This window comes from Phascolarctos cinereus, unplaced genomic scaffold (assembly GCF_003287225.1).
Source record: "Phascolarctos cinereus isolate Bilbo 61053 unplaced genomic scaffold, phaCin_HiC Scaffold_726;HRSCAF=1367, whole genome shotgun sequence".
NCBI classification, from domain to species: domain Eukaryota; kingdom Metazoa; phylum Chordata; class Mammalia; order Diprotodontia; family Phascolarctidae; genus Phascolarctos; species Phascolarctos cinereus.
The window spans coordinates 216422163-216434989 of record NW_027556098.1 but is presented as its reverse complement, the minus strand read 5'-3'; the positions used below and the strand labels follow the sequence as shown (position 1 = coordinate 216434989).

Genomic DNA, 12827 nt, shown 5'->3' with positions numbered 1-12827 from the left:
TATATGCACCTACATATCTATATCTATATCTATATATCTATATCTATATCTATATCTATATCTATATCTATATCTACATATATCTGTGTAGGTAAAAACACACATGCATACACATATACACATGTGTGTACATATACACACATCTATGCTTTAGTACTTGTATTCTACTAATAGATTCTAGTAAACAACCTGAAATAATTAAGTGCAGTCCCTGTTAGGTGTGTTTTTCTGAAAATTTCAATGAGAAATTACAACTTATTTACCTCTGTTGTTGATACCAACTTCTCAAAATTTTTTAATATTACATTTTATTTTTTAAATAGTACTTTATTTTTTCCAATTACATGTAAAGATAATTTTCAACATTAATTTTTTATAATATTTTGAGTTTCAAATTTTTCTCCCTCTCTTCCCACCTCTCAAAGACAGCAAGCAATCTGATATAGGTTATACATGTGCAATCATGTTAAACATATTTCCACATTAGTCACGTTTTGAAAGAAGAATCAAAACAAAAAGGAAAAGGAAAGTGAAAACATTGCTTCCATCTGCATTCAGACTCCATGGTTCTTTCTCTGGAAGTGGATAGCATTTTCCATCTTGCAACTTCTCAAATATTACATAACCTGATCAGCATTACATCATGCCTTTTTTTTTTTGCATGTCCATGACCAAGAACCAAATCTCTTTGAAATATTTATGTGCTACCTATTGTATATTAAAGATTTCTATTTTGATTAATTACAGAATAGATTGACTGTAGAAGATTTATCAGTGCATCAAAACCTAATCGTTGCATTATACAATGTGGAATGGTAAAACCCAACTTAATGCATGGATTCAGCTCTGCTGAAAGTCAAATCATGCCCTCTGTGTGTGTACACCAAGATGTCCGCTATTATGTTTGGCTGTCATTATAGCATATCAACCCAGGTGTTGTGCTTATCCCAATTATCATCATTAAAATGAACTTAGTTACATTTATAAACTGTGTAAATGCTTCATGCTATGTAAATGCTAACCAGAGTAGGTATTTTCTTTTTGAAGTCTTTAATATGCCTAGAAAGCACTGATAGTTCTTATCATTTATTTTGGCTCTGTAGTCCATTTACCAGACAAAGTGGGTGGGGTTTAGGGTGGGGCAGGGAGGAGGTGGTGATAGGGGAAACACCAGTTGACATAAGCCTTTCCTGTAATAGAAAGTTGTTGTGATGTTGTGTGTCTCTGTCTTGCTTTCCTAGGTTTTTCACTGGACTCAGGAAAAAGTATTGTCTCTAAAGATGATATCACTTTTGTGTCTGGTGCACCAAGAGCCAACCATAGTGGAGCTGTGGTTCTCCTAAAGAGAGACATGAAATCTGCCCATCTTTTTACTGAGTATCTGTTTGAAGGAGAAGGGCTGGCCTCTTCATTTGGCTATGATGTGGCAGTAGTGGACCTCAACAAAGATGGGTAAGGATTTCTCAATAGGACTATTTTATTCCTAATTTTATACTGAAAAGCATCCTTTGCTTACTGGGTCTTAGGACTTGAAGATAACTTTGCATATAGATTGTTTTGGGTTTTTTTTTTCTGTTAAGGATTTTCTTAGTTCTACTGACAGATTTTTACTAAGCTGCCATAGTTTCTTTGTTATTTCTGTTATGTGGGGAAAACACACATGATAACTGAGCATCATCACATTTGTCTGTGTTTTACGATATGGTTTTTATATTAAATACTGACTGACCTCATGTTTTAGGCCTGCCTAATTTTCTAAAGACCTTGAGATATTAGACCCCTGTTAACTTGTACTGCTTCTTGATTTAAAAAAAAAAGTAAATAAAACTAAAAAACAACAAAGCACTCAACATGTCAGCCTTTGCAGATGTTCTGACACTGAGTTGGTTGTTCATTAGGAGTGGCTGGGATATCCCAGAATATTCTGGAGAAAGGAAGGCTAGCGTTCAGGCTTTCAGCACTTGGGCCACCTTAGATGTAGACTGTCATCCGTAATGAGAACTCCATTCCAGTGTACAACTATCTTGAACTTGCTTTTGGCTTAAGCCAGCCTTAGTAGTGATCTGTATTACTTAGTGTATGGCAACTAGGATTACTGTTTATCGTGTATGGCAACTAGGATTACTGTTTATCTTATGCTGCTATGTGTACTGTTGGCACCTCAAGTTTAACATGTCCAAAAAAGAACTCGTTATCTACCCTTATATCTAAAAACCTGTCCATCCCCCCTTTTAGACTTTCCTATTTTTGTTGAAATTACCACCATCCTATCGGGTATCCAGGTTCATCCTTGACTTTTCTTTACCCCGCATATTCAGTCATTTGCCAAATTCTATCAGTACTGTCACATATTTCACATTCATCCCCTTCTGTCCGTTTAACAAGACCGCCACGCTTGTTCAAGCCTCTCTCGCGTTATGCCCGTGTTATTATAATAACTTCCTAATTGGTATCCTTGGTCTCTCTCCTCTTAAATCACTCTTCACACAACTACAGAAATAAACTTCTTAAAACACAAGCCTAACTGTGACACTCCCATGTATCAAAGCTTTAAATAACTCTAGGGTTCAATACGAATTCCTCAGCCCGGCATAACATGGTGCTGAACCTTCTTTTCTAACCTTGTTTCATGTTACTCTTCTACCCTAGACACAGTAGGTCAACAAGCATTTTGTTGTTGTTGTTGAGTTGTTTCAGTCGTGTCCAGCTCTTCGTGACCCCATTTGGGGTTTTCTTGGCACAGATACTGGACTGGTTTGCCCCTTCCTTCTCCAGCTCATTTTATACATGAGGAAACCAAGGCAAACACAATTAAATGACTTGCCTAGGGTCATACTGCTAGTAAATGTCTGGAGCCAGATTTGAACTCAGGTCTTATTACTCTATACCTGGCATTCTATTAAACACTGAGGATACAACAAAAATTAAAAAGGTCCCTAGCCTCAGTCAGAGCAAAGAGTAATAAGGCTTAAGAGGTAAAAATGGGTAAGAATATGAAAAGCTTTAAATACCGAAGGGAGGATTTGATATTTGATTCTGGTAGTAATGAGGAGCAGTTGGAGTCTATTAAATTGGGAAGGAGGTGAGGTGGTCAGACCTATGTTTTAAGAAAATCACTTAGGTGGCTTTAGCACAGTGTGGCCTCCACACTTGGAATGCTCTTCTTCCACTCAGAATCCTTGGATCTTCTTCTGTCTTCTCAAAAACTTTATTTTTCTTCAAGACTTGACTTAGATGCTGCCTCCTACAGGAAACCAATCCCCAGCAGTTTGGAATGCTCTCACCCACCTTAAATGACTTCATACTTACCTATCTGTACATGTGTCATATCCCCTCCAGAGAATGTCATCAGTCATTAAAAATCAACAAGTGTTTGTTGAGTGCCTGCTGTGTTCCTGGCACAAGTGCTAGGCATTGGGGATACAATTATTACAGAGAATGAAACAATATCTACTTGCAGGGTGGCATGTGTAAGAACATGTATGACATGTGTGAGCACATGCAGGATAAATATAAGGCGAATAAACACAAAGTATTTAAATAAAAGGTAGTTTGGGAGGGAAGGCACCTAGCAGTTGGGGAGAAGGACAGGACAGGGAGGGATCAGGAAAGGCTGAGCTGGGCCTTGAAGGAAAAGGGGGTCCCCTCTATATGGTGGAGCTGAAGGAGTGTGTTCCAAGCATGGAAGACAGCCAGGGAGATGGATAGTCATGTGTGAGGGACAGAGAGAGGGCTAGTTTGGCTGGATTTCAGAGTTCAGGAAGGAGCAGAATGTTCACTGAGGATGGAAATATGTTGGGCCAAGTTGTGAACGTGTTTCTATTTTATCCTAGAGGCAGTAGGAAGGAAGTGTGTAGATGACGAGTAGGAGAATGTCGTGATCCATAATTAACAGTTATCTCCTCCGCATCTTGGAGGTTAGGGACATAGTGGCCCTGTGATCTGGAAAATTCATGTAAAAATTTTTGGCTCTCCTTTCGTACCAGAGAAATCTAAATTTTTTCTCTCTCGTTTTCTTTTATGGAGTATTGATATTATACAGTACTGTGCATATATTTTATGCATTTTTGAGTTGCTAAACTTTTTCTGTAATGTCTGCTGGCCTTTACCTATCATCTGCTGCTTTCATAAAACTCCCAAAAAATTCCCATTTGATTTTTTATGCCAACCTGTGATATTTTGAAACCACAGTGGGGAAAGTCGAGATGTGGAAAGGATAACTGTACTTTAGCAATAGCATAAAGAGTGGCTTGGAGTTGTGGGAAACTTGAAGCCGGCAAACCAGTTAGGAGGCTAGTACAATAATGCACGTGAGAAGTGATGAGGTCCTGAACTGAAGTGGTAGCTATGTAATTGGAGAGAAGGAGTCAGATACAAGAGGTGTTGTAAAGATAGAAATGGTAAGAGTTGGCAGTTTATTGGATATGTGGGATGAGGGAGAGTAAGGTGTTGAGGATAATGCTGGGGTTACCAACCAGGGAGGCTAGAAGGATGGTGTTGCCTTTGACAGAAATAGAGGGTTTGGGAGAAAGATAATGAGTTCAGTTTCAGGACATCTTAGTTCCTTAAGGGTAGAGACTGTGTGATTTTTGTATATTCTGAGTGCCTAGTACATTGTAATTACATAAAAAGATTTGTTATGATCCAAGACAATTCCAAAAGACCCATGCTGTCCACATCCAGAGAGAACTATGGAGTCTGAATGCAGATCGAAGCGTACTATTTTCACTTTTTTTTTTTTGTGGCTTTTCTCTTTTGTTCTGTTTCTTCTTTCACAACATGACTAATGTGGAAATATGTTTACACAACTTACATGTATAACCTATGTCAGATTGCTTGCTGTCTTGGGAAAGGGGGGAAGAGAGGGAGAAAAATTTGGAACTCAAAATCTTATAAAACGTGAATGTTGAAAACTATCTTTACATGTAATTGGAAAAAAATAAAATACTGCTTACAAAAAGAAAAAGAAAAAAAGGTTTGTCATCATATTTATCTTTCTGTGAATACTGACTATCTCATCAACTAGGTGTTAAATCCCTGGAGGACAAGGAATGTGTCATATGTCTCTCTGAATCCTCCAAGCTTATCACAGTGCTAAAATACAGTTTTCAAAAATTCAAACCAAAAGACATTCATTAAGCATGTACTGAACACCTGGCACTCACTACCCAAGGCTTTGCAGTCTGGTTTTTAACCTTATCATGCAACCAAAATGTTTTTCTCCAGAGTTGCCAATGCTCTTTTAATTGCCACATCCTATCGTCTATTCAGACCTCATCCTTCTCAAACTGTGCTACATTTCACCATATTGATCCCACTTTCCTTCTGTGTACTGTGCCCTCTCTGGGTTTCCATACCACTATCAGGTTCCTGAATTGTGGAAATACTCCAGGGTTCTGTTTTTGGGCCTTCTCCCTCTATACAGCTTCTCTTGGTAACTTCATCAGCTCCCATGGATTTAACTATCATTTCTGTGCAGATAACTCACAGATATGTATGTATATATGTATGTAGTCCCATTTTCTCCCAAGTCCCACATCACTAGTTTCCCAGGGTACGTTACAAACTGGATGTCCTAGAGACATCTCACACTCAGCATATCCAAAACTGAAGTCACTGTGTTTCTTCCTTGGGCCCTCATCAGCTCTCACCTGGGTTAGTACAACAGCCTCTGACTGATCTCTCTAGCTCAAGCCTTTCACAATTCCAGACATTCGTATACATAGCTGTCCAAGTGATTTTCCTTTAACACAGTCTAACCATGTCAGTTTTCTATTCACTTAACCCCAGGCGCTGCCTGTTGCCTCAGGGATAAAATGAAAACTCTTCTGTTTGGTTCTCAGATCCCTTGATTTTAGCTCTAACCAATCTTTCCAGCCTCACTGAATATTCCTTTCCTTCTTGGGCTCTGTAGTTTAGCATTGGCTCCCCTTCTTTTCCTCACGTTATTCTCCATCTCACATCCCCAGGCTTCTGTTCCTGGCTGCCTTCTCTTCCCCCTCTACACTCCCTCTCTTGGAAACCTCATGAGCTCTTATACAGATGACTCTCAGATACGTTTATATCCAGCTGCATCCTCTCCCCTGACTCCACCCAGTTTCCCACATTCAGGCCTTTACTCATAGTGATGCATTTCCTCATCTTCACCTCATCTTTCAAGACATAGCCCAAGTACTACCTTCTACATGAAGCCTTTTTGGATCTTTCTCCTCTACCACCCTAGTGCGTAGTGCTGGTGCCTTCCCTCCCAAAATACCGTGTATTTAACAATTTTTGTTTGTATTTATGGGGCAGCCAGGAGGTACAGTGGATAAAGTACTGGATCTGGAGTCAGGAAGACTCATCTTCCGGAGTTCAAATCTGGCCTCAGACACTTACTAACTATGTGACCCTGGGCAAGTCACTTCATCCTTTTTGCCTCAGTTTCCTCATCTGTAAAACGATCTGGAGAAGGAAATGGCAAACCACCCCAATATCTTTGCAAAGAAAACCCCAGATGGGGGTCACAGAGTCAGATAGGATTGAAACAACTAAACAACAATTTATATTTGTCATGTATATACTTTAGACATGTCTTTGTTTTGCTCTTTAGAATGGAATCTTCTTGTAAGCAGGAATGGTTTCATTCATTGTGCCCTGGCACTTGTTGACTGATTGATTGATTGACTCAGAAACTCCCAAGATGGTAGGTTATGTCTAGGCCTCAGTCCAGTGAGAAACCTAGGAAAGCAAAATGGAGACACACACCTATCACATCATCACATCAATTCTCTGTTATAGGAAAAGCTTATGGCATTGGAATTTCCACTACCACCACCTTCTCCTAGCCTTTCCATCCTAGCCACATATTCCTGGTACCTAAGTAAAAGAAAAAATAAATGATAAGAACTATCAGTGATTTCTAGGGATATTAGAGATTTCAAAAGGAAAATATGTAGACTGGTTAGCATTTACATCCTTTCTAGGAGTTGGGGTATAATTCTCATGGGATTTTGATCAAACCAAGACTCCTAAATCCTCTCCCACATGGATTGAGATACCATGAAGGGACTCAGTATGAGCATTAACCTAGGACCAAAATTTCCTGTCCTATACAGTATCCACCTTTTCAGATACCTCAAGAACTGGACCAAACTCTTAGGTATTGACCAAAACAGCATGATTTCCTGCTTCCCCTGAACCAGAAGTACTTCTTTGACACACCATTTCTTCCAGATATAGTGTTCAGTATTTAATTTGATGACTAGAATGATTTTGAACTCACCTCTGTGCTGATGATGACAAGACAACTATAGATTTCAGCAATATGGATAGGTACCTTATACCCCTAAACTTTCAAGCATTTTGACCTAATTGTATACAATTCTTCCCTTTATTATATCTGACAATTCTTCCCTTTATTATATCTGAAGCTGGCAAGATATAGTTATTGGAGCACCACAGTATTTTGATAGAGATGGAGAAGTTGGGGGTGCTGTGTATGTCTACATTAATCAGCAAGGCAAATGGAATAATGTCAAGCCAATTCGCCTTAATGGAACCAAAGATTCTATGTTTGGCATTGCAGTGGAAAACATCGGTGATGTTAATCAAGATGGATACCCAGGTGAGACAATGGATGGCAAAATGTTGATGGTCTAAATGTTAAAATGGCTTCCAGTAATTAGTATGTCTAAAATCTTATAAAAATGCTTGTTTGTGACTTTTGGAAATGTAAATGCCTGTCAAACTGTTATGTCTTCAACAGATATTGCAGTTGGAGCACCTTATGATGATTTGGGGAAGGTTTTTATCTATCATGGCTCTCCAAGTGGAATAAATACAAAACCAACACAGGTGATTCAATATCATTGACCATTTATTTCACATTTGGTTTTGTGCCCTAATATAAAATTCTTAGGTCCAAATTGAATTTTTTAAAAAATCTTTAGCACTGGGAAACATCTGGGAAATTTGCTTCTGGAGACAAATTCCATGACCTATTCATTTTAATTTTAAAATATTATAAATAAACATCTGGAGATCAAAATAATCCCAAATGAGGAATAGTTTTGACTATATAGCCTTTCTATATTTTACAAAGTAACTCTCTGAACCAGGATTTCCTTCTACAGCCATGCTAAATGCAGATTTCCGCTTGTATCCACTAAGGTGGAATGAAGTGGAGAATTATTGCAATTACCTGGATGATTCAAGCCCTCAAAACTGCTATTAAGGAAAATGAGAGCTTTTTTAAAAAATTGAATTATCTAGATTAGCTTTGTACATGGAACAAGCTAATCAGATAATTACACACTTCTCCTGTATAGACGCAACATAAATTGGAAGCCTTGGATGAACTAAAATACTTGAACTTTGGGTGTATAAATTAGGGGTGCTTGTAGATGAACTTTAAAGGAATATGTGCCAAAAGAAGTTTTGTATTTCTTTTTCAAAGCATGGCTAAAAAGTTCATTTGAATAACCTAATATCTTGCTCACTTTCTCATTTTAGGTTCTTGAGGGTAAATCTCAATACTTTGGCTACTCAATTGCTGGAAATATGGACCTTGATAAAAATTCCTATCCTGATGTTGCCGTTGGTTCGCTCTCAGATTCAGTGTCAGTTTTCAGGTACATATGTGTCTTTAATCATACAAATTGACATTTTTAAGGACATATTTAAAATGATAATTTAGATTGAAATTTCAAAAGCTTGGTGTCTGTGTTTCAAAGGCAAATATTGGGGGTTTTTTTCATGAATTTTCATGAAGATATTTTTTGGCTTTGAGAAATATTTAGGTTTTAAAGAAAAACCAAAAAACAATTTTCTAATACCATATCTATTTCAGTACTTAAGCAATCTGCTATTTCATTAGCATGGAAACACACTCCATGGATGAGCTCCCAGTCCATTTGTAAATTAGTAGAACCGGAAGTTCATAAACTTTTTTTGTGTGTCATAGACCCCTTCGGTAGTCTGGCGAAGCCAATTGACCCCTTCTCAGAATTCAATAATTGAAGAAAATGCCAGCTGTCAGTTGGAGGTGCAGCTGATAAAGAGTGCTAGACCTGGAGTCAGGAAGACTCATCTTCTGAGATCAGATCTGGCCTCAGACACTTAGTAGCTATGTGATCCTGGCAAGTCACTTAATGCTGTTTGCCTCAGTTTCCTCATGTATAAAATGAGATGGAGAAGGAAATGGCAAAGCACTCAGTATTTTTGCCGAGAAAAACCCGGATGGTGTCATGAAAAGTTGGACACAACTGAAAAACGACCGAACAACAACAAAACAACAAAAATAAAGACACCTTTTTCCCCCATCCGAGTTCATGGACTTCCCAAAATCTGTCCATAGATTCCTCAGGTTAAGAACCCCTCATAGAGAACTGCTGTGACCAAGCCTAATAAATGAGCCGACAGGGGTGGGGAACCTGCAGCCTCGAGGCCACAATTGGCCCTCTAGGTCCTCAAGTGAGCCCTTTGTCTGAATCCAAACTTCACAGAAAAATTCCCTGGGGAGCCTGCAGATGTGGCCTTCTAAGGCCTCAGGTGCAGCCTTTTGACTGAGTCCAAATTTTACAGAACAAATTTAGCAAGTGCCACAGGATTCCCACTGCTGGCTAGGCTGATCATTAGACAAGAATCAGTTAACGTGATCAAATAGAAAGTCCTAGATTGACTTGGACATCCCATCCTAACCTGACCCTTTCCTGCCTTTCCAGGCTTTTTATGCTGTATCTGCTTTTCCCTCCTTCACACATACCCTACATTCCAGTGACACTGGCCTTGCTGTCCCACATAGCGTTCTATCTCCTGACTCTTAACATCTTCTTACTGGCTTTCCCCACGTCTGGAATGTTCTCTCTCCTTGTCTCTGCCTCTGGGCTTCTCTAACTTACTAAAAGATTCAGCTCTGATTCCACTTTTTGTGAAATACCTTTCCTAGGCCCATTCCCCTCCTCTTCCCCTTCTCCCTCAAGTGCTAGTGTCTTCTCTCTGAGAGTACCTTGCGTTTCCACTGTATACATCTTATATGTCCATAGTTGTTTATGTGGTATCTCTTCCATTAGAATGGAAGCTCCTTGAGGGCAGAGAATGTGTTTTTACCCTTCCTTTGTATCCTCAGAACTTAACATAGTGCCTGGCATATAGGAGGCATTTTGTCAGTGCCTGTGGTTGCACAGTTATCTAGCCTCTATCTGAAGCATGGTAGAATGTACTCTACTTACGTAGCCTTTGAGGACCCAAGGTCAGCTCCTTACGTGCTCAGGTGTCAGAGTAGTGCTTTAGTAGAGGTCGATAGTAAAACCTGAGTCATTTTAGATTAATTGAGGGAAAGAACACTTAAAAAAACATTTTCTGAATTAAAGAATATTTTTAAAGAAATGTAGCGGAAAACCATGCTATACAGAAAATAGCTTCCTCAGAATTCTCAGCTTCCAGAATGTCTTTAGACCTGGAAGTGGGTGGAGACACACACACACACCCCAGCCTAATTATTTTACAAGTGAAGAAGCAGCCCCTCCCTAAGCACTTGGCAACTAAGGAACACATCTGGAGAAGAGGGAGAGAAGACAAAAAAGATGGAAAAAAGAGAAGAATGGAGGGGAGGAGGGAAGTGATGGTGGTGGCCATGATTAGAAGTGGCCACGGGGGTGGTGAGTGGCAGACACCAGCAGTGATGAAGAGAAAGAATAGTTCTGTAGTCTGGGAGAGCAAACAGCCACCCACACCTCAGGACATCATCTTCAGGCTGGTGTGCTCGGCTGTCACAGTGATGCACCTGTTCCCTCGCCGACTCCACGGCTCAGCTGTGCTGTCCTTCCTGCTGTGCTAATTGTAGGTCCCTTCTTGTGACATGGATTCCAGTCTTCCTCTAGAGGAACAGAAAGGGCAGAGGAATAAAAATTGTGCTAAGCACAAAAAGAGAGAAACATGGACATCTGTTTATGTCTTAAAAAGGAGGAAAACAGGAAACTATTGATAGATCAGTACAGAGTGGGCATCCACCCTGTGTGATATCAGAGCTCAGGAAGAGCAGTTGTTAAAATGATTTCCCAAAGAATTTGGTCTCTTTTCTTTTTCCAGAAATCAAATCTTTGAAGCTAACATTTGCTGTTATCAGTTACTTTCAGCTTAAATTGCCTTTAACACTTCAATACATTATTGATCCATTGGACAGAGAGAGGCAGCATGGAAGAAATCAGGGAACCATAGCCTGTGGGCTGCATCCAGACCACACTTGTGTTTTTGGCCCCAGGCCATCCTTTACTAACTTTTTTGTACAATAAAAAGAAAACTAGATTTGGAGTCAGAAGACTTGAGTTCAAGATCTGGCTCTTCTACTAAGACTTGGGTGATCAGTATCCTCATCTGTAAAATGTGGGGAGTGGGTTCCATGACTTTTAAGGTCTCTTCAGGTTCTAAGCCCTGGGATTCCAAACATCTCTGTGCTGTGGTGTTTGCCTGACTTTCCACGCAGCAAGGCCGTTTGGAGAGAAAGTTCAGCGGGGGAGGCCAACAGACTTCTAAATGGGTTTTTTGTTTCTTCCCCTCTTCCAGATCTCGACCTGTGATCAATATCCTGAAAACAATCACAGTAACACCGAACAGAATTGACCTAAGACAGAAAATGAACTGCGATGCGCCGAGTGGAATATGGTGAGATCTATAGTTGTGTGATTTGGGCTTGCCTCTGTCTGCTTCTTCCTACATTGGGAATAGTCAGTGCTGTCTGTCAGACTGACTTTGGATTTGTATATGCGTGTGCGTGTGTGTGTGTGTATACACGCACGCTATACTGTGTTTTCCTGCGAATTTTGATTCTCTTTATTTGTAATACTTGGATACTACAATGACAACATTCCTCAAAATTCCACAAGCAGTATGTGCTGGGGCATGGAAAGAAGAAACCTTATGTTATCCTTGGATAGAGTCCTGGACCTGGAGCCAGGACAGACCTGAGTTCAAATCCTGCTTCATACACTTAATAGCTGTGTGGTCCTGGGAAAATGCCTTAATCCTTTTTTGTCTGACTTTCCTCAACTGTAAAATGAGGATATTAATAGTATCTGCTTTTCAGAGTTTTAGAGGCAGCTGGGTGGTACCATGGATAGAGCCCTGGGTCTAGAGCCAGGAAAACCTACGTTCAAATCCTGCCTCAGACACTTTTAGTTCTGTGTCCCTGGGCAAATCACTTAACCTCTGTCTACCTCAGTTTCCTCAGCTGTAAAATAGGTATAATAATATCACCTACCCTTCGGGGCCATTGTAAGGATAAAATGAGCTAATATTCATGAAGTGTTTTGTAAACTTCAAAGTCATGTAAGTGCTAGCTATTATTACGCTTCTTCTAAACAGTCTTAATGAGTCATCCTTTTTTTGAAAAAAAAAGTAATTTGGGGAGTTGTGAAAACTAAAGTTTTTAATTGGTTTATCCCACCATGATAAGGCATTATTTAAGAATTATGTGTTTGATTTCATGCAGCCTGAAGGTTAAGGCCTGTTTTGAATACACTGCCAAGCCCAGTAATTACAATCCTGCAATATGTAAGTACCTGAGATTGTATATATGTATATATTCTTTGAATGTATTTTTAAAGAGTTTTAAAGAAATTTCTTCCAAGTTGAAAGATCTTCAAAAATTCTAGAAAAAATAGAACTATGGCAAACAAAAAAAATATTTCAGGAATAAAGTGCTTTTTATTAGAGATAGTAAAATGGCATAGTAAGATAAAGCACAAGATTTGGCATCAGGAGGACTTGAATTCAAATCCTGCCTCAGACACTTTTAGCTATATGACCCTAGGCAAGTAACTTCTGTAGGTCTCATTTTCTTCATTCAT

At 39.3% G+C, this 12827-nt stretch overlaps 1 protein-coding gene across 2 annotated transcripts in view; it reads left to right on the top strand.

The window, feature by feature from the left end:
• ITGA6 (integrin subunit alpha 6) overlaps positions 1-12827 on the top strand; it is a 105434-nt gene that overhangs the window by 69891 nt on the left and 22716 nt on the right. For both annotated transcript variants that reach the window (XM_020990970.2, XM_020990971.2), the window contains exons 6-11: positions 1242-1452; positions 7413-7606; positions 7748-7836; positions 8494-8612; positions 11545-11643; positions 12470-12531. In XM_020990970.2, coding sequence (XP_020846629.1) covers positions 1242-1452; positions 7413-7606; positions 7748-7836; positions 8494-8612; positions 11545-11643; positions 12470-12531 — 774 coding nt within the window. The remainder of the gene's footprint in view (positions 1-1241; positions 1453-7412; positions 7607-7747; positions 7837-8493; positions 8613-11544; positions 11644-12469; positions 12532-12827) is intronic.